Below are 23,020 nucleotides of genomic sequence, written 5' to 3' on the forward strand. Positions count from 1 at the left end.
AAAAAAAAAAAAAAAAAAAAAAAGGATCTATTCACATACACGTTCAAACGCAATTGTAAAGGAAATTAAATCTGTTCATCTAATAATAAGGGGGGACTACATGTTGCATGTGCATATAAATGTCTGTAAGTTTGTATCTATGCATTTACATTAGAGCAGGAAAAAAAAAAAAAATTGCAACCATGCTGTTTAAGGAATATAATAAGTAAATATGGGCTATGCTAAAGAGCACGAAATTACTCATATCAAGTAAACATTTTAAAAGACGCATAACTAGGGTGTAGTTATATAAGAACATGTATTGCAAAAAAAATATTATAATTTTTTTTTAAAGAGAATACTGTAAAATTATTTCTGAACATGTAACTGTGACTACTTATTTTTGAGATATAATAAAATTGTTCTTTTTTTTTTTGTCCCCATCTCTATAATATATGTAATTTAAAAATGTGTTAAAATAATCATCCTTAAAATTGCTAAGAAATTTCCTTTAGTTTGTTATAGTTTTGCAGAAGAAATAGGAAATTTTTTTTTATTGTAGCTTTTGTGTGTTTTTGTTTTTGTTTTTGTTTTTGCTTTTGTTTTCGTTTTCGTTTTCGATTTTGCTTTATTTTATTATATTATTTATTTTTTTTTTTTTTGTTCTGTTCTGACATCCTATATTTTATATATTATATTTTCTGTTTTGTATTTTGTATTTTTTGTTCAGTATTTTGTGTTTGCTCGGTGTGCAGTACTTTTAGGCCTCTATTTCTCAAATTTGGAGAGCACGAAGCAAAACAGCTAATAAAGTAGACATGGAGGGATACCCTTACAACTATAACAGCACGAATGAGAAGAAGAGGAGTACTATGTTTAGTGAAAATGAACGATGTGAGAATTGTAACGGTAGCAGGAATCCTTGCAATGGTTCTGATATGAATGTCGTTACAGGAGAAGAGGAAAATATATCGAAAAAAAAAAACAATATGTATATGTTAAATAATGGTCATTACTGTGAAAGAAAGGAAGAAGATGAATGTAATGAGTCAGGAAGCAATAGCTTTAGGAAGAGAAAAAAGAAAAGTAGGAAAAATATTTTACGTGTTATATGCAAAAAATATGTGAAATTAACAATGGATAAACCATGGTGCATTATTCTGAGTATGATTATCGGCTCTTTAATATTCATGATAATAAGTATTTCTTTCTGTAATAGTTTGTTTGCAGATGTTAATAATAGTGCATTTGTATTGTTTAAATCCTTTTTGAACAAGATAAAAGGAGTAGAATATTTCAAAATAAACGTAATAAAAACAAGCGATACATTAGTTCAGTCGAATAATGAAATTGGGAAAAATGTTGACCATTTTTTCAAGTTTTATAAAAAGGAAAAGACAGCAACATTACTGTTTTATTTAGATGATAAAGAAGAATGTGAAAATATATTAAATTATAGTTCATTGAAAGATATTTTTTTTTTACTTGAATACTTTAAACAAATAAATCATGAGAATAACATTGAGGATAAAAACGGGCATAAAATTGAGGATAAAAATGAGAATAAAAAAACATGGAAAAATATGTGCAAAAAATTTGACATTCCATTTAATGGTACGAAATGTTTTGTATTAGGTCTTTACACAGTTGCTGAATTACAAAATGGACAGTATGACTTGGTGAATAACTGGAATGATTATTTTAATAATTTGTTAAGGGAAAATGACAAATCGGTAAAAACCTTTTTTAGTAGGGAAATTATTTTATTACCTACCTTTTTATATTACCCTCATAATACCTTTAAAAAATCACGTAACAAATTAGAGGATGTATTATCAGATATATCAGAAAGTGTTAAAGCTTATTTATTTGTTTATAATTTTGATGAAAATGCTGATGATGTACTACTTAATGAATGGTATAGAACATTAAATAGATATGTAGAATTAATAAATGAAAAAAAGATTACACATTTAGTTATTAACAACCCAGATGGTACTAATTTTACACATCAGTTGAATAAGAAAAGAAATTGGCATATTTCTGTTATGAACGAGAAGATATTAGAAGAAAACGAAACTGAGTCATTTATTGTGGGAATAAAAACGAATTATATATTTGTAATTCTTTCTTTTTTATTTATAATTTTTTATATTAATTATTACATATCATCGAGTACACTGAAATTTAAGGGAAAGATAGTTCTACTTCTTTCGATGTATATATTAACGCTGTTTTCATTCTGCTCAAGTTTTTTTTTTAGTTTACTATTTCAAATAAGCGTACTAAGATTTTATCTAATAAATTACTATGTCCTCTTTTTCCTGAGTTTTCTATACCTATGTATTACTGTTTTTTACTATAACAAATGCGTAGCGGCATGCTCGAAGAAAATGGCTCAAAAGTTAGAAAAAAAAAAAGCATACCGTAGTAGTGGCAGTAATAGCAGTAGTAATGGAAGTAATAGCAGTAGTAATGGAAATAATAGCAGTTGTAATGGAAGTAATAGCAGTTGTAATGGAAGTAATAGCAGTAGTAATGGAAGTAATAGCAGTAGTAACAGTGGCAGCAATAACTGCAGTGATCATAGTAGGAACGACTTGGCAGATATGAGCAAAGAGCACATTCATGCGACGTACAAATCCTTATATTTCGTTGGGAAAATTTCGATGGTACTTATAGCTATATATCTCGTTGGTTTTACATGCAGTTACACAATTGTTAAGAAGTTCTGTATATGTTCTATATTTGCAATTATTTCGTTGTTCCTTTTTTACGCATCCTTTTTTAACAATATATTTTCCTTACTATTATACAAGAATAAAAAGACAATTTTTCGTTTAAGCAATGAATCTCATGAGCATATAATTGAACTGTCAAAAGGGGAAAAAAATGTAGATATTGGAGCAGCGCAAATAAAAGTGCAAAACAATCATAATAGAAACAATAACAAGTGTAATACATTCTGCAATGGAATACTCGTAACAGGAGAGATGTGTGATATTAATATGAATAAAGAGAAAGGATGTATAAATGTAAATGAATGTTCTGATGAGAAGCGGGTATACAAGGATCAGACAAATGACTTTAATTGTTGTAATTGCAAAAGTGAAACAGAACAAAAGGCAGAAAAATTAAGAAAAAAAGAATCCAAAAATGCTAAATCGTATAAAAAGGGTTTTACATTCCTTGTTTTGCTTTTCCTTTTATTATTTTTAGCTTTGTTCTTATGTATTTTTATTACTAATAAAACAAAATATGATATTTACACATATATGAGCAAATATTCAAAGTTAAGGACTTTTGTAGAAAATTTTGAAAAGAAAGCAGGGTATGTAGTAGAACCTGCCTACTTGGTGTTACCTTCTTCATATGAATATGACTATGAAAAAGAAGAAAATATGGATAATATTATAAAGTTAATAGAATTTTTGAAAAAGGAAGGGTATATTAATGATCCCATTATGTCATGGGTTCATGCATTTAAGTTAATTAAAAATGATTGTATAAATACATTTCCATTCGATAATATATATGATCTAGAAGAGCATATGAATGATTGTAACAATTTCATTCCACAATATGAACACAAACTACTCCATTTGGAAAAATTAAAAGAAATCTTTTGTATTAGTGAAGGAGTAATATGCCATAACTTTTATGATATTATTTATGAATGGTTAACTATGAAAGAAGATGGAGTTTACAATAGTAATATTTTTACAATTAAAACAGATTATCATAATAATATTAATACGATTCTACCCCAAATCCACACGATAACACCCCATTTATTCTATGAAAATTACGTAAAGGTACGCTCAAAAAAAAAGGGGGATAAATATACGCAGAAATGCGGAAATAGACAGCCATTTTGTTCCTCTCTCATGTTGCATATATCATAATGTACTAATACGCTACCATTTTTTTTTTTTATTCCTTTTTCCCTTTTTAATGCTCAGATGGACGAGAAACATAATATAACCAGCAGTAGAATAGGATTCATGCTACATAATTATACAAGCAATTATGACAAGAATGTAGAAAATTTCACAAAAATAAAAAATATCATTAAAAAAAGTGGTATCAAGAATGCCTATTTTTATTCAGAAACATATGTTCTATTTAACCAAGCCATGGAATTTCAACATGAATATAAATTTATGTTAATTCTTTATTTTTTCATATATTTAATTGCTTTATATATATTTAGCATTAATGCAATAGTAATGATATTTCAGTTCTGGTTATACAATAACTTAAGTGTAGTATATTTCATGCATTTTTTCTCTGTTAATACAGATGCAATAACAATTATTCTTATGAAAATAGGTGCAATAATATCTCTTTCTCACTATTTGTTTTCTACTCTATATTTCAAAGCAGTCCTTGATAAAAAAATGAACTTGACCAGAAGTGTGAAGGAATCACTGCCCTATTTCTTATTTTTGGTATTATGTACGTTCAAAATGGGATATCAATAGAAAACGGGAAAAAAAAAAAGAAGAGGATAAAAAAGAAATGAAATGGGAAAAAGAGAAGAACGAAAAGAAAAACAAAATAAAAAAAAAAAAAAGAAAAAAAAGGAAGAACAAATAAAAAAAGAAAAGGATAAGAACGAAAAAAAAAAAAAAAAAAAAAAAAAAAAACAGGAAAAGCCTTAATAAATATAAGCAAATTATAAAATTAGCCTAACAAACGGGAGTGTTCAATTTTAATCAGAAAAATAGAGAACTTTTTTTCCATATATTCATATATATAAAATTATGCTTTTTCATTTTCATTCTATGTTGTGTAGTTGTACCTTATATTTATTTTGATTTTTTTAATTATTAAGAATTTTTTTTATATATCTCACAATTTTATTAATTTTTTACTTTTTTTATTCACATATTTTTCTTTACAGACTTGATTACTTTCAGCATGAGAGATTATATTTCCAACGTTTTAAGAATACTACTTTTCAGTCATATAATTTGGTTTCTTTTATACTACTTTACAATTTTGTGTATACACAAAATTAATTTAAGCAGATCAGCATGAAACATAGTGTATGGTATATGGTGTGTTAACTTTTGACGGATTATACTTTTTTTAAAAAAAAAAAAAAATCTTTATATGCTTCTTGTAAGAAATATGAAGTAAAGATAAAAAAAATGAAAAGTAAAAAACACGAATTTACACAAAAAGGTGGAATAATACGTACCGTAAAATATGAGTTTAAATAAAATGAAGTAAAATAAAACTAAATTATATTAAATAAAACTAAATTATATTAAATAAAACTAAATTAGATTAAATAAAACCAAATTATATAAAATAAATCCAAATCAGATGAAATAAAACCAAATCAGATGAAATAAAACCAAATCAGATGAAATAAAACCAAATCAGATAAAATAAAACCAAATCAGATAAAATAAAACCAAATCAGATAAAATAAAACCAAATCAGATGAAATAAAACCAAATCAGATGAAATAAAACCAAATCAGACGAAATAAAACCAAATCAGATGAAATAAAACCAAATTAGATTAAATAAATCCAAATTAGATTAAATGAAACCAAATTATATAAAATAAATCCAAATTAGATGAAATAAAACAGAAACTACAAAATTATCAAAACAAAGTATACTTATTGACCATACGTTTAAGCGTTTATTTGTAGGAGTATTATATGAATACATGTAAATACTGAAGCTTCTGTTTATCATCTGTAAGTATATTCCCCCAAATCTTCTTTATCACAAAAGAAAAAATGATTTTTCACTTACATTTATTGAACATAAAAACTTAATACAATTGTTAACTTTTCATTAAAATAGTGTTAGAAATGTTTGCATAAACTGTTGGTAAATTAATTAAAGAAGCCTAAAGAATTTTTTTTAAAAAAAAAAAAATTTGAAAAAAACGTATTAAAAAATATATACTTAATATACTATTGCACACATCTGAGTAATAATAAGGTAATATGATCTCCCGCCCTTTTTTTTTTTTTTTTTGATCTTAAACTTGTTTTAAATTTATATTTTTTTTAGTTTATAACGAGATAAGAATGTGTTTTCATACCATTTATAGCAAAATATCCATTTTTTTTTTTTTTTTAATCAATAGATAGTCAAAAAAATATATATATATATGCATATATATGGGTTGTAGGTTATTATATATGTAAAAATAATATATTATATGAAACAAATAAAAAAAGTTCCTGGGCATATGAAATGATCAAAAAAAAAAGAAAAAAAAAATACATACATTATAAATTTAATATATATTTAGCGTATAATATAATATTATATATACATAATATGTCATTATATATTTTATACATGAGTATATTAATTTATTTTTTTTTTTGAATGTACAAATTAACAATAGTGAATTAAAAAAATAAAAAACAAAATTAATTATAAAATTTATAGTTCATTATAATATATTTTTTACTGCTTATAAAATTTTTTTTTTTTTTTTTTACCGTGTATTTTTAATAGTTGAATAAAAAAAGGTTTTTACTTTTTTTTTTTATTTGAACCAGAAAAATAGAATAACATAATAAAACCAAAACAAGTCAAAAAAATTAAGGTTTATAAAAAAAGTAAAAAACATTATTTACATCCTCATCTGCAGTGACTGTTTTTTAATTTGTATATATATATATATATGTATATATATAATATATATATATATATATATATATATATATATATATATATATATGTATATATATGTATACACATATACATAATATATATTTATTACTTATGTTATATGCATGTGTATACCTTTTTCTTACGAAAAAAAAAGTTGCATAAGGTATGGCGACGAAGATTCGATATAACGTTCATACAACGAACAAATACTCAGTTTTTGATAGTGATAATTCGGAGGAAGAAAGCGGGAAGGCAAAACTAAAAGAATCGGCGAAAAATGAAATAAATGATACATACGGAGGACGGATTAATAATAATAGCCACGGTAAAATAAAGAAGCTGTTTTCAAACCCTTTCGCAATACATACATACATGCATACATATATATATATATATACATATATATATATACATATATATATATACATATACATGTGTAACACCTTTTTTTTTGTTGCCCCCCCTCCATTCTCCAAAATTATTGTTTAGATATATGATGTATATTTTTATGCTGATCTAATAAATATATTTGTTACACTGCCCTATATGATACCATGCATATAAATAAATAGTATTTACATATCACAATAAATTACCTAATACCTAGGAAAATTAATTTGCTTTTTTTTTTTTTTTTTTGCTAATACTACGTGTAAAATTGTTTTCAAGCGTATACTCATTTTCTTTGCACATATATAAATATATATATATATGTATCTATATATGTGCATCTATATATGTGTATGAGTGCACATGTACTTCAGTATATATATGCATATACACACATGGAAATCACATGACGGCACTTATATTAGTTCTTCATTTTTTTGCTAATATATATAGAGAAAAAAAGAGCAAGTGAAATTAAAGATAATAATTCCTCACCAGTAATTAAAGAATATAATAGCAAGAAACCACTTAATCCTTACAATGACAGATATAATAAATACCCAATTACTTCCATAAATGATTTAAATGAGAGTAGTTACAATAGAGGCTATTGTGACAATTTTCATGTAAGAGGTAATAATATAAGAAATAAATTTTCAAGAAAAAGAGGAGGTTATAGCAATGCTTCTGCTAACATTTTAGGAAATAATAATTTTTATAGAGGTTCAAGAAATTACGATTATAAAATGAATATGGACAGAAGGAACTACAATTCATCATATAATTATAATAAATTTGATTATGGAGTAGTAATTAATAAAAAAAAAAAAAAAAATACATATATATATATGTATCATGCATCGTATATATATAAGTATATACTTTTTTTAAGGGAAAATATGGAATGCATATATTTGTATATGTGTAGATGTATACGGCCATATTATATTTACCTTCTCAAATTGTATTTATTAACTTTTGAATAAATAAAAACAAATGCCAATGTTCATTTGTTGCATGCTATATTTTTTTCATCGTATATCCTTATGTTTGAAATATTGTGTGTATTTCACCTCATTTTAATTTTTGTGCACCCATATATTTCCCCTTTTAAACACGTATATTAGCAATGTTTATAATGCTTATAATACCCAACCCTTTGTTACATATGTATATAATACATAAGGAAACAATTTTTTTGTTTTCCATTTTTATAGAAAATGTTCAATGATTATAACGACAGTAGTGGTAGGTACGACAGTATGAAAAGAGAAAATTACTTAGATTTAAAAAATAAGAATTACGAAGAAAACACGAACGTTTTGAGAAAACACGAATCAGTTACTATTGATTATGATATGTATAGAAGACAACAAGAGAAAAAATTAAATTCAAATAAAAGCATAGAAAGTGTTGATAAAAAGAAAAAAAAAAATGAGGTAAATAATGAAAAAAGTAATAAAACAACTGGTACTGTTACAAAACGTAATGATAATTTAGAAGAAGAAAATAAGTCAGAACATCCAAAAAGAAAAGCAATAAATGTTTATCAATATATTTTAGAGGAAGGAGGAAGAGTTGATAGAATTCCAGGATTTCGAAGAAGTTTTAGAAGTTTCAAAAAAACAGATGATGCTAATTGGCACAATAAATATGAAAATAAAACAAAAATGCAATTTGATGAAAAAATTTTTAAGAAGAGGGATCCCCCTAATATAAATGATACAAGAGCTTTTCCATCTTTAACCAGTAAATAATGCAAAATTAATAAGTAACTTTTCTTTTTGAACATGTATATATTTATAAATGTTTACATATTTATATGTGTATATATTTATATATGTATATATATTTATATATGTATATATATTTATATATGCGTATATATATTTATATATGTGTATATATTTATATATGTATATATATATTTATATATGTGTATATATATTTATATATGTGTATATATTTATATATGTTTATATATTTATATATGTGTATATATTTATATAAGTATATAATTATATATGTGTATATATTTATATAAGTATATAATTATATATGTGTATATCTTTATATAAGTATATAATTATATATGTGTATATCTTTATATAAGTATATAATTATATATGTATGTATATTATACATGTATGTGCATAAATTTTTGTCTAAGTGTGAAACAGTATTTTAAAAAAAAAAACAAATAAGATTTTTTTTTTTTAATTATTAAACTGGGATAAAGAAAATATAAATATTTTTTTGTACAAAAAAAAAAAAAAAAAATTAACTTTAAGTTAAAAATGTTTTAAAGGAAAGGGAAAAAAAAAGTAAAAAAAAAGGAGATATACTATATTTGGAGGAATGCGATCTACAACCTAGTAGTATAATACCAAGAGCTAACATTTATATATTTATTTGTGTACCTGTGTACGTACTTACGTATATATATTTGTTTATTTATACATGGACATATGGGCATTTTTCACTTTGGACGCTTCTTACCTTTATATGATCCAGTACATTTTGTTAAAAAAGATACTTACAAATTCTTAACATATTACAAAGTACAATTTTCCTAATTGATCAGCCTTTCCCATTAATAATAGCAAATCATACACATTTTATACACATTTCTTATATTCAGACGCACCAAATTGCTTTATGAACATACGTGTTTAAAAATAGAAAAAAAATGAATACATACATAAATTAATATATAAATAAACAGCATGGGGGGTTGCTTTTAATTTATTTATTTTTAAATAATTTGTTAATGTATAAAAAAAGAATAATAAACATGTGAATTTAGTTTTACATTTATATTTTTTTTTTTTTAAATGGGCATCCTTTTGTAGGTTGCATATTAAACTTAAGGGAATAAGTTTAATATAAAAATTAATAAATAAGGGGCATATGCACCATAAAAGGATGAATTAGAATAAAAATACATACATACATATATATATGTATATATCTGTAAAATTCTATATTTTAAAATTAAAAAAAAAGTATTAAAATACGCATTATGACAAATGCAAATGCATATCATTGTTAAGGATTATTTGAGTTCTCTTTTCACAGTTGCTAAGAACTAAATTGGTAATATATATGCATATGCATTTTATATATACATGTATGCACATTTTTCCAAGAAAATATTCTTAAATATTATTCATATATGTATCCTACTGTTGTCGTTTTCTTCCTCCATTTCTAATTTGTATACAACAAAACATAAGATTGACTGTTTTGCCTCTATAAGTATTAAAAAGGGAGTAAACAAACAAATTATAAAATGAAGCAAAAAGAAGAAAACATTGTAAAATGTAACAAATGTTGCAAATGTTTTAAAACAAAAAACAAAAAAAAAAAAAAAGGATATTCCTTTCCTTTTAATTTTATTTTTTGACAAGATATGCGGCCAACGAACTAAATTGATTGAGCCAATTTGGTATTTCACTTTTGTTTTCCTCCTTTTCATTTCCTTCATTTGAATTTTTGAATGTATCATTTGTTTGATGTGCTGGAACAAGGATACTATTTTGAGAATTATTTTTTTGAATATTTTGGTTACCCAAAACACATGGAAAATCAGCTTTATTGTCAATATTGTTATTGTTATTATTACTGTTATTATTATTGTTATTATTATTATTATTATTATTATTATTATTATTATTCGTAGTAGTAGTAGCAGTAGCAGTAGCAGTAGCAGTAGCAGTAGTAGTTGAAGTAGTAGCCATGGTACTATTAATAGTCGTAGTAGCAGCATTGATATTACTGATATAATTAGAATTAATTGCGTTATTATTTCGAGTACTTTTCATCATATTACTATTTAAATTTAATGCACTGTTCTGAATATGAGAGTTTGCTACATTCATCATGTTATTTCCTTTTTCTTTTATCATCATATTGTTATACGAATTAATATTCTTATTATTTTCAAAATTATTTGCAGAATTCATAAAATTATTCTTATGTTTAAAATTAGAATTATTCATATTTTTATTCAAATTATTATTGTAATTTACATTTGTCTTATTATTTGAATTTAAATTGTTCATACTATTATTTGCATTTTGTGTCATCAAAGGAAATGAGTTTTTTTTATCTAAAATTTGAGGGTTATAACAAACAACTCCAATAAAAATATTATTTAAATTGTTATTATTAATATTCTTACTACAAAATTCATTAAATATTGGACTACCTGGAAATATAATATATATATGCCAATTATTATCTGTTGATGCTAAACCGACTCTATCTTTACTATTAAAATAATTTTTATATGATTCAAATATATTTTCATCTGCTTTATTTTCAATTTCAAAATAGTATGCAGCTTCCATTTTAGGTAAATTCTTCATTTTTTTCCTATGATTTATAACAATGTTTTTAATATTATTATTTAAAAATGCATTCACATTACCATTTAATGCATATCCTATTACTTTTAAATTTTCTTTATTTCTCATTTCTAGAATGCCCTTCCATATAACACTTTTCGTGTTACTACTATTATTATTATTACCACTATTCATATTATTACCACTATTCATATTATTACCACTATTCATATTATTACCACTATTCATATTATTACCACTATTCATATTATTACCACTATTCATATTATTACCACTATTCATATTATTACCACTATTTATATTAATACTATTATTCACATTACTACTATTATTCATATTATTACCATTATTCATAGTGCTTCCACTATCCATATTACTATTATTACATAATAAAAAATCATTATTTGTTACTGTACCACAGCTGTTTGGTATATTGGCGCTATTACGTATGGTTGTCATTTGTACGTTGTACATATCATTATTCATGTTTTGCAAATTCGGCTCCTTTATATTTACGTAGTTATTTAAATTAGATATAATATTTTGCTGTTCTTGCTGATTAAATGGAATAAAGGAGGAACCACTATTGATACTGTTAATATTGCTAACACTGTTAACACTGCTTATATTGTTAACACTACTAATACTGTTAATATTGCTAATACTACTTACACTGCTAACATTGTTCACATTACTAGTACTATTAACAGCATTAAAATTCTTAATATAGTCATTATTTAAGTTTAAACTTACAACTGGTCTATTAAAAACATGTTGCGCACACTGCCTTAGGTGGTCGCATAAATATAATTTTATTCTTGCGGGTTTATTCATCATGTCTTTAATTAATGTTTGTATAATTTGTTCTACTTCATTATTTTTATCATCACTGTTAAAATTATTTAAAAGTTGTCGATCACCATAATCTTTTAGTAATTTATTAAAATCAAAGTCATTATTTAGATTACTAGCATTTATAAAATTTGTATTCTCGTTTGTATTACCCATTCGAGGCCTCTTGTTCACCTGCTGTAGTAGGTAATGCAAAAAAAAAAAAAAAAAAATATATATATATATATATATATATATATATATATATATTTACATATGTCCAATCTTTATATATAAAATAAAAGACGTTACAAAAAATTTGAATTATAAAATTACATAAGCTAACTATAATAATACACAAGCAAAATTTCTCAAATTAAAAAATTCACTTCATAAAACGATTAAAAATATTAAATTATAAGAAGCATATTAACAAATATGACGTTATTTCAAATTTACCTCATAATCCCTAAAATTTTTTGTTTCTGTATCATGAAGATTGTTATTATCGTCCGTTAATGGGCCATCCTATCGTATGAAAAAAAATTTATATATATGTATATAAATACATACATATATACATATATACATATATACATATATACATACATACATACATACATATGTATATATATATGCACAAACATTCATGTTCCCACAATGAAGGCAATAAAATATAATAAAATCAAATGTTCAACCAAATATTTTTAAATATCTTGAGAACTTACATTCCTTGGAGGTCGCTTATTATTGTTGGTATGTCTGTTATTATAGAATTGATTGTTTCTATTTATTTTTCTATGGTATTTATTATTATTGCCATTTCCATTATTATTATTGTTATTATTACTATTATTATTATTGTTGTAATTTTTAAAATTGCTGTTCTCATCATCATCTAATTTGTTGTTATACCTTTTAAAATCTATTCTTAAAGCTCTCCCTTCTACATAAATTGAAAAATTTTTTAAATTTTACAATAATAATTACATTTCGAATTTAAACGAATTGCAACAAAATGAATCAATAAAAATATCGCATACATAAATGTATACATTTATGTGTATACTTACATACATAAATACACATAACACAATAATATTAGACAAAGTTGATCAGCCAAATGGTTCTGAATAATTCATAATTTATAAAAGAATGTAGTATATATGTGTTACTCTTATTTCAATGATGTAAAAAATGAAACTATTAACTTATGAAGAGATGGACAAATGAAATGATTAATAATAAAATGACTAATAATAAAATGACTAATAATAAAATGACTAATAATGAAATGACTAATAATGAAATGACTAATAATGAAATGACTAAGAATGATATGACTAATAATGAAATGACTAATAATGAAAGACAATTAATGAAAAACGAATAATGGCAGACGGATAATGAAAAAATGAAACTCTAACTATTACGCGGTAACAAAACATATTTTATATAAACTCATTATTAATATTACTTAAAATTTTTCCATTCATTTGCTTTAGACACCTTTTAGCCTCCTCAGGAGCACTAAAAAGAACATGAGCATAAATTGCGTAAGGTCCAACATTTTTATTCACTTTAAGATTAATACTTTCTATAGTACCAAAAGGTTTAAATAAATCCAAGAGTTCATTTTCTTTTGTCTCTTTTGGTATGTTTTTTACGCATAAAATCCTTAACGCTTTATCATCATATCTATTCTCAAATTCTTTTTTACTAGTGTTGAAGTTACTAGTTTGATTTTGTATTTGTACATCAGTCATTTATTCAAAACTTTATAAAAAAAAAAAAACTATAAATATCATATAAAAGGTGTAAAAAAAACGAACCTTCCTTTATGCCCCTAAATTGTTATTTGTTATCTATCACTTACGATTATTATTATTTATATATTTTTTTTTGATTACAGTAATTTCAGAAAGAAATAGTTTATAAAAAAAAAAAAAAAAAAAAGACTGTTCTTTTGTTCTTATTGAATTAAAGAAGGTTAATTTTCTATAAAAAATTTTAACGTCCCACAAGGAAAGATATTATGTTGTAATGATGTGCATAACTGTTCAAGCAATTTTTTTCGGAATATTTTGTTGTTACTGCTTGTATTTATTAAAATAAAAACATATATATATATAAAATTAAATAAATAGGTAAAGCAAAAACGTTACATATATTAGATGTTTTGTTACAGTAACTTTGGTCGTCTTCAACAGAAATTATATTATACGCATATATAGATATATATAAATATATATTAATACACGCGCACACTTTTAAATGATAGAAACTACGGAAGTGTAACCGCCTTTCAGAATCATTTCATTCCTTTTTCTTTTAATGATTTCATAAAATTATAATTTTTATAACATGATAAATTACAAATATGTACTAAAGGCAAAAAATTATTCTTAAAATAAATATCCACTTCAAATATTAGAAATATATCTCATGCCATTTTTCATATATATACATATGTATATATTTTTATATATATATTTGTGTTTGAATATGTACTTTTATATACACAATGAATTGCTATAATTTTCTCGAAACTTGTGAAGATTATTTTTACCTTAAAAAAAAAAAATTTCTATTCAATGCATCTGTACTATTCATTCAATTCTATCAAATTTCCCTTTGTATTTTCTAAGCATTGTTAAGTACCGCTCTTTATAAATGTATTGTATATTCTTTTGCAAATAATGAAAAATAAATAAATAAATAAATAAATATATATATATATATATATATATATATATTTAAAAAAAAAAAATTCCCGTTATGTGACACTCAGGTTTTTCTTCTTTCATATGAACCTATTATGTGCTATAATCGGAGAAATAACGTTAAAATTAGTTTTATATAATTTACATATTTTTATAATCTACATAATTTTTTTTTTTCTAAACAGTTAAAAAATTAACATTCACAAAAAATAAAGGACTCAAAACAAAAGAAAATTATTTTTAAAAATTTAACTTTTCCATTATTTATTATTTCTTATTAATTTTCAACAATTTCTCACAATTTCGTTCATAAATAAAAAAAAAAATAATTTTATATTTAAATTATTTTCATTTTTAAAGTACAACTTTATATAAAAATGTATATATATATATTACTATATTATATTATTTTATATACGTCATATATTTTTTATATTTGTTAATATAATATTTTTTTTGTTTTCGTTTTTTTTAATATATTTATATATATATTATATATATATGTATATGATGTATAAACATTTTTTTTATACAATTATTTTTTAATCTTTATATTTTTTTCTTACGAGAAAATTTTTTTTTTTTAAGATATCATAAAATTGTATAAACACGAGCTAAATAAAAAAAATTAAATTAATTTAAAAAAAATAAAAATAACAAATAGCTTTTTTGTTTTTTTTTAAATTCCATTGATTCAAAAAATGTTATGGGTTTTTTTCTTTACATGCATGGAAACGCACTAAAAAAAAAATAAAACAAAAGAAATATTATATATTCACAATATAATTGATATACTAATGATATAAAAAAAATATATGAAAATATACATATATATTATATATAAATATTATACATTTTTTTTTTTGTTTAATCGCACAATTATTGGTACGATGCATCATATTAACTAAAAATTTTTAAATAATCTGGAATTGAATTTTTGTATATATATATATATATATATATATATATATATAGAATTACTACAAATTGAAAATTATCGTTTACGAATTTTTTTTCGTTGTTGGATATTTTCGTTTTTGAACTTCGTATTTTATATTTTGTTTTTATATAAATACTATTTCATTGTATATAAAAATATGTACACGTTATAGTTTTAAAGATATATTTGCAATAAAAAATGAATGGCTCAGATTTATTATACAACCTATATTAATGTAGCTATATATTACATATATATATATATATATATATATAATATATACATTTTCATTTCACACACATAATATCATATTTTTATGACTTGTTCATGTTAAATTGTCTAATATTAGAATAGTATTGTTAATTCTATCGAACAGTTTTTATGTACATACATATATATATATTTTTTTTTTTTTATAATTAAACTCTTATTGTATATACGATACCAAACGTTAACACGTACACCCCATGTTTAAAAGTTATAATGTTTTAGCTGTAACATTTAATTATATTATTACATAAGATAATTTTATTTTATTTATATGTAATTATAAATGTAAATATGTTCATATGTAAACGTTCTAATTTAACTCACGAAGTTTTTAAAAAAGGAAAAGAAAATTTTTCTGTTATAAACCTTTTTAATCATTTGTTTTTGCAAAAATGTAAGCGAAATGTTATAAAATTCTGTATACAATCTGTTTTAGCCGTACAAGGAATTTAAAGAAAAAAATATGTTTGCAAAGTTGATATTATAATAAATGAACACGTGTTTTATTACATATTATTCGAACGTATCTACGAAAAGAAAAAAAAAAAAATAATTTTCTACATAAAACCAGAGACATATTTATTTACAGTGTAACATTTTAGAAGAGACAAGAATAGAATAATTTACTTTTAAAATGTCCATTTATTCAACTTTTTGAAAAAGTGTTTTATTATTTTAAAAAAAGAAGAAGCTAATGTTCTATATTCATGGAGTAAAATACGCAATCTTAATGTGAAAAAATTATTAAAAATGTTTAACGTATATTTTTTTTGTTCCAAATTATTGTTATTACTACAATTTGCACGCAAGTTCTTATAAATATAATTAACTTATATGTGTATGTACATATATATATATGTATTATGGATGCAAATTGTTTTTAAGATTTGAAGAAAACGTACATTAAAAGATTTTGTTGTATCAAATATTTCAACTTAACCTAATGAAAAATAAAAAATAAGAAAATTGCATACTGTTAATTTGTAAAAACGCAGAAGTACATTGCCTCTTAAAATTAATCGTTTTATTAAAATTTAACGAGAATAACAAAAAAAAAAAAAAAAAAAAAAAGAAAATAAAGAAAATTTAGTATAAGGTTATACGAAAAAAGAACAAAAATTAACAGCAAAAAAGCTTATTTCACACAATTTGCATCAAAGAAATGGCTTTTGAAAAGTCTCAAACCATTCTATATACAATAAAAGAAAAAAAAAAAAAAAAAAGTTTGTTAATTTTGGATAAATGCCAAATGCATAATTATTTAACTGTTCTGTTAAGGTATTCAAAATTTCTTAATTACACTTGCACATATTTGCAAGTAGAACGCATAAAGGTACAAATTAGATGTTCCTCTTTAAAACTAAGAACAAAACATTAGAAATCTTGATTTAATATTTTCTCTTTTTTAAATCCTTATTATACGAAACGCAAGAATCTATTATTCTTTTCGAAGCTTCTTTATTAATAGTAAGAGATCTTTTTTCTTCACTATTATTTTTAATTTTTTCTTTTATTTCTTTCATTAATGATTGGACATTTTTTAATTTAGTTTTGATGGGGTGATTATTTAGAAAGTCACCAGATATTTTTAAATAGCAATAAAATATAGAACAAATAGAATAAGCAAGAAATGAATTAAAATCAGCAAATTCAACAGGGTTTAACACTTTTTCCAAATCCTTTAGAGAATAATTTGTATTTAATATTCCAAAATCTTTTTCAAACTCCCTAATAGTAAGATATAGGCTTTCATAAATTTCTAGTTTATTATCATTTTTCACTTCTAAAATCACATTTTTCTTGCACCCTGTAGATTTATCATTTTTATTTAGGTCCATTCCACTTGTTTATAAAAAAGGAAAACTTAATATATATGCAGTTTTATGAGTTTAAAAATACATTAGTTATAACCAATCGAATGGTGAATATATAAACTATAAGTTATAAGTATTTTTCCCTACTTTCGAATGTCTTAATATAAAATGGAAAAATAATTCTTTTGTGTCATTTCTTCCAGATATACTTTTTGCTTATATATACGAGAGACACTAAAGTAAAAATTGTTAATTTTCAAATTTTTTATATGTAAAAAGATATATTTTTTTTAATAAACGTACTTCTTAACGTTTTAGTATTTAAAAATATTTTTAATTTTGGCTTTTCATTCGTACATTATCATTTAACTATTATTTTCGTAAATTTTACACCCGTAAAATAATTTTCATAAAATGCTGTGCTTCGTTTAATTATATGTAATTCACTACGTGTATTTCCTTAAAAAATTAATAATACTTACATATGTAAAGGCATGCTATTTTTTATTTTGCAAAATATCATTTTTTTATTAAAATTCATAGAGTTCTTTGGAGCTTTGTGTATTAATGTTATATATAATAAATATTTCCTTTACATAACAAAATTTAAAAAAGTTTATATAAAAATAAGTACATGTATACATATATATATATATATATATATATATATATATATATATATATATATATATAAATATTATATATAAAAATTAGTAACTCCAAAAATGTGATGTTTAATATTTACATAATACAAAAATATAAAACATTTTTGTAATATTTATTCAAATAACACGAAATTAAAATGTAGCATTATATATATATACATTTTACCAAATTTGATTTGCAGTTTATTACTTTTTTTTCTTTTTTCTTTTAAAAAAATATACTAGGAAAAAAGAAGTTTCATTATCATTTGTTATATAAATATGGGAAAAAAAAATTTTCTTCAATTAAATTTTATTAAAAATTTATTATACTCTGATTTTATAAAAGTATAAAAACAGGAATTTTCAATATTACCTCAAATTTTTTTTTTAAAACTATTTATATTTTTAAATTTTATTTCCATGCTCTTTTTATTATACAAAAATGTTTGCTACATAATTGACCTATTTGGAAAAACATTAAAGCATACCTTATGCTCGTATATCTTTATACCAGATAACTTTTATATGAAGTTAAAAACATACTTATATAAATAATAATTACATATATATATATATATTATATACATGCATATATAATAACATAATTTTTATTTTATAATACAGTGTTGATTCATTACAGTACATTCCTTAAGGAGCATATAATGAATTTGACAATTATGGTAACACAGTATAATTATTTAAAATAGCTGATAGTATCTTTCTACATTATTATTTTGCTTAACATTGTAAAAAAAGGAAATTGTATATTATTATTATCAAAAAAGGTTTAAATTTTGGAAATTATTATTTTTTTTTTTAAATTCCATGTTTCAAAAAAAGTGTGCTTTTTTAACTTCTTTATTTTTCGTAATAATGACCTTCAAAAAAAATTAAGCAAAATAAAAAATTTGAAATAAATTAGTAAATAATAAAACATGCGCGTAAACTTCAATTTTACGTTTTTTCTCATTTTTTTATAATGAATAAATAATTAAAATTAAAAATATATACTTCTTCGTTTAAAAAAATAGGAAACTTTATTGCATAATTACATATATATTTTATATACATGTGAATAATAGGTGGGTACAATATTTTGTACATAAAGCATGTAATGTATACATATATATATATATATATATATATATATATATATATATATGAAACAGGTTATATACAACTTTTTTAATGAACAATATGTACATATATATATGTATGTATACGGAAAATATTGTACGTACATACATAAATTAGTACGTGCGTTACAAACAAAAAATGCCTTATTTTTGAATAACGGATGATTTTTCATGAACGCTGTACATGCATAAATCTTAGTAGAAATATTAATATAAAAGAAAAAGTAAAAGGTTAAAATGTTACAAGACAAGTACATTGATAATAATGAAAAATATAATAAATATAGAATATATAATTATTGTAGAAATTATATAAACGATATAAAAAATAAATACATGGGTTTCTCAAACACATATAAAAATAATAGCCCCAATAGGTATTATTATGAGTCCAGGAGAAATAATAACTATTACAGATATAATAATAATAATTATAATGCATACAATAATAATACCAATAATAATAGTAGTAACAATAATGGGTATAAATTATTAAGACATAAAAGATATAGAAGCTATAGAAGTTACAGAAGTTTAAGTAATTCGAAGCATAAAACGAGGTTTGTAAAAAAATATAAAAATTATGATGAGGAAGAAAATATAAGAGAATATAAAAATTGGAAAAAGCGTAGTTATTCTTCTATGAAAAGAATATATGATAAGAATCAGAGACATCATAATAAAGTATATATAGAATCAGGATATAATAATGAAGATCATAAAAATAAGTATGTAAAAAATTATAATTTGTCTAGAAAAAAAAATTATTATTCTTATAAGAAGAGAATATATAGTGGTAGAAGAAATTATGACACTCATTTTGGACAAGGGAATATTTTTTATAATAACGAATATTACTTGTTTAATGATGGAGCAACTTTAAAGAAAAAGAAAATATATCATGGTAGGAGTAGTTTCAGAAGTAAATTGCAAAGCCAGGAAATGTACGTAGACAGAATATATAACAAAAGAAGATATTTTAGTCGAAATAATAGATATACTGTTAACAATAATACAATAAGAAGTAGAGCAGAAACTAGTTATAAGGACAAGAATCGATTAGGTAAATCACAAATTCATAGAAATAGTATCACCACTCATGATGATGGTTCAAGAAAATCGGATGGGAATTATGAAAGGAAAGAATTTGAAGAAGATGAGGAAGAGGAAGGAGAACTGGAAGAATTAGAAGGAACAGAAAGAGAAAGAGGAGGAGCAGTAGTAGGTGGAGGAAACAACGAACGAGGATGTAGACACATTGGATATAAAGATAAAATAAACAGAAGTTCCGGTGTATCATTTAATAATAAATTTCATAGAAATAAAAAAAGGGGGCACTTCAGTAATAGGCGTAGTAGAGGTTACAGTGGCAATAGTAGTAGAAGAAGCAGCATACGCGGAAAAGGCTCAAGCATGTCTCTAAGGAGAGATAGTTATTATACCTATTCGCAAAGAAAAAGACAACATATAGATAAATATAGTGATTCTTATAAAAAAACGATATCAAGAGAATCATCTGATATATATTGTAGAAGAAAAAATGTGAATAAGAGGAATAGAACGAAAGTTTCCTATACAGAAGATATAAAGAAAAAAAAGAAAAAGAAAAAAGAAAATAATGACTCAGATGATGAAATTGTTCATTTTAGTTGGAAAAAAGGAATGATATTAAATGAATGTTATATTGTTATACGTAAAATGGGGGATGGAACTTTTGGAAGAGTTTTGCTCTGTCAACATTTAGATACGAAAAAATATTATGCAGTGAAAGTTATTAGAAATATAAAAAAATATACGAAATCTGCAAAAATAGAAGCAGACATTTTGAAAAAAATTCAAAATGATGATATTAAAAATAATAATATTGTAAAATATCATGGTAAGTTTATGTATTATGATCACATGTGTTTAATTTTTGAGCCTTTGGGTCCATCATTATATGAAATTATAACAAAAAATAATTACAATGGTTTTCATATAGAGGACATTAAACTGTATTGTATAGAAATTTTGAAGGCATTAAATTATCTTCGGAAATTATCTTTAACACATACGGATTTGAAGCCGGAAAATATTTTATTAGATGATCCTTATTTTGAAAAAACATTAACAACAGTCAGAAGAGTTACTGATGGAAGGAAAGTACAAATTTACAGAACTAAGTCGACAGGTATTAAATTAATTGACTTTGGCTGTGCAACTTTTAAAAGTGATTATCATGGTTCTATAATTAATACAAGACAATACAGAGCTCCTGAAGTTATTTTAAATTTAGGATGGGATGTATCTAGTGATATGTGGAGTTTTGGCTGTGTATTGGCTGAACTTTATACGGGTTCCTTATTATTTAGAACCCATGAACATTTAGAACATTTAGCTATGATGGAAAGTATTATTCATCCAATACCCAAAAAAATGCTATACGAAGCTGCAAAAACTAATGGATCAAAATATATAAATAAGGATCAATTAAGATTAGCTTGGCCAGAAAATGCATCCAGTATAAATTCTGTTAAGCATGTTAAGAGGTGTTTACCATTGTACAAAATTATTAAACATGATTTATTTTGTGATTTCTTATATAATATATTGCAAATTGATCCAGCTCTTAGATCTTCCCCTTCCGAATTATTAAAGCACAAATTTCTTGAACAAAATTATGAGTATTTTTAACTCGTCCAATGGAAAATTAGCATAACATTTTTATATCTTCAGAACGTGTGATCCGTAGGGTAGTTTGGAATTATGGACAGTATAGAATTATGCACAGTATGGAATTATGACAATATGGGGTAATTACAGATGCGCTGAATGAGCTACCATCATTTTAGCTGAATTTTATTTTATTCTTCTTTATTCCTATTTCATTTTAATTTGTGCGAAGTTGATTGCTCTAGTCATTTTAATTTGTTATTATTTTTTTAATTTATTATATGTTATTTGTGTTTTAATATACCTTTCCCCCGTCCTTTACCTTTTTTATGTACTCATTTTTGGAGTAAAATGTATTATTTAAAGTTAGTATGTATACATACGTGTAACTATGTATAAACATATTTGTACCACTTATACGCGTATATGTGTATAAACATTTGTACGACATATATGTAAATATGTACGTACATTTGTTTTACATACATGTAAATCTGTATATATATATATTTATATATATAACCCCCATAATTAGTAATGTCAATGCAGGATATTGTCAAATATTTCTTTACTTTTTTATATTGTAAGAGGATAAATTTAAACCAATAAGTA

General features: G+C 23.0%; 5 protein-coding genes across 5 annotated transcripts; 3 read left to right on the forward strand and 2 right to left on the reverse strand.

Annotated features, from left to right (window-relative positions):
• Positions 1-797: 797 nt before the first annotated feature.
• Positions 798-5,022, forward strand: PmUG01_12071200 (conserved Plasmodium protein, unknown function; the record flags this gene model as incomplete). Its single annotated transcript, XM_029006952.1, has 3 exons — positions 798-3,794; positions 3,942-4,437; positions 4,886-5,022. The coding sequence occupies 3 exons, from the start codon at positions 798-800 to the stop codon at positions 5,020-5,022; spliced, it is 3,630 nt and encodes a 1,209-aa protein (XP_028863390.1).
• A 1,778-nt stretch (positions 5,023-6,800) lies between these two features.
• Positions 6,801-8,782, forward strand: PmUG01_12071300 (conserved Plasmodium protein, unknown function; the record flags this gene model as incomplete). The annotated part of the gene is made up of 3 exons (XM_029006953.1): positions 6,801-6,960; positions 7,479-7,834; positions 8,243-8,782. 3 exons carry the CDS (start codon positions 6,801-6,803, stop codon positions 8,780-8,782), a joined length of 1,056 nt encoding a protein of 351 aa, XP_028863391.1.
• A 1,638-nt stretch (positions 8,783-10,420) lies between these two features.
• On the reverse strand, positions 10,421-13,992 carry PmUG01_12071400 (RNA-binding protein, putative; the record flags this gene model as incomplete). Its single annotated transcript, XM_029006954.1, has 4 exons — positions 10,421-12,424; positions 12,686-12,754; positions 12,955-13,172; positions 13,704-13,992. The coding sequence occupies 4 exons, from the start codon at positions 13,990-13,992 to the stop codon at positions 10,421-10,423; spliced, it is 2,580 nt and encodes an 859-aa protein (XP_028863392.1).
• A 3,555-nt stretch (positions 13,993-17,547) lies between these two features.
• PmUG01_12071500 (conserved Plasmodium protein, unknown function) lies at positions 17,548-17,997 on the reverse strand (the record flags this gene model as incomplete). The annotated part of the gene is made up of 1 exon (XM_029006956.1): positions 17,548-17,997. One exon carries the CDS (start codon positions 17,995-17,997, stop codon positions 17,548-17,550), a length of 450 nt encoding a protein of 149 aa, XP_028863393.1.
• Positions 17,998-19,993: 1,996 nt separating this feature from the next.
• CLK1 (protein serine/threonine kinase-1, putative) lies at positions 19,994-22,429 on the forward strand (the record flags this gene model as incomplete). Its single annotated transcript, XM_029006957.1, has 1 exon — positions 19,994-22,429. The coding sequence occupies one exon, from the start codon at positions 19,994-19,996 to the stop codon at positions 22,427-22,429; it is 2,436 nt and encodes an 811-aa protein (XP_028863394.1).
• Positions 22,430-23,020: the final 591 nt, after the last annotated feature.

Source organism: Plasmodium malariae (genome assembly GCF_900090045.1).
Source record: "Plasmodium malariae genome assembly, chromosome: 12".
Taxonomy (NCBI): domain Eukaryota; phylum Apicomplexa; class Aconoidasida; order Haemosporida; family Plasmodiidae; genus Plasmodium; species Plasmodium malariae.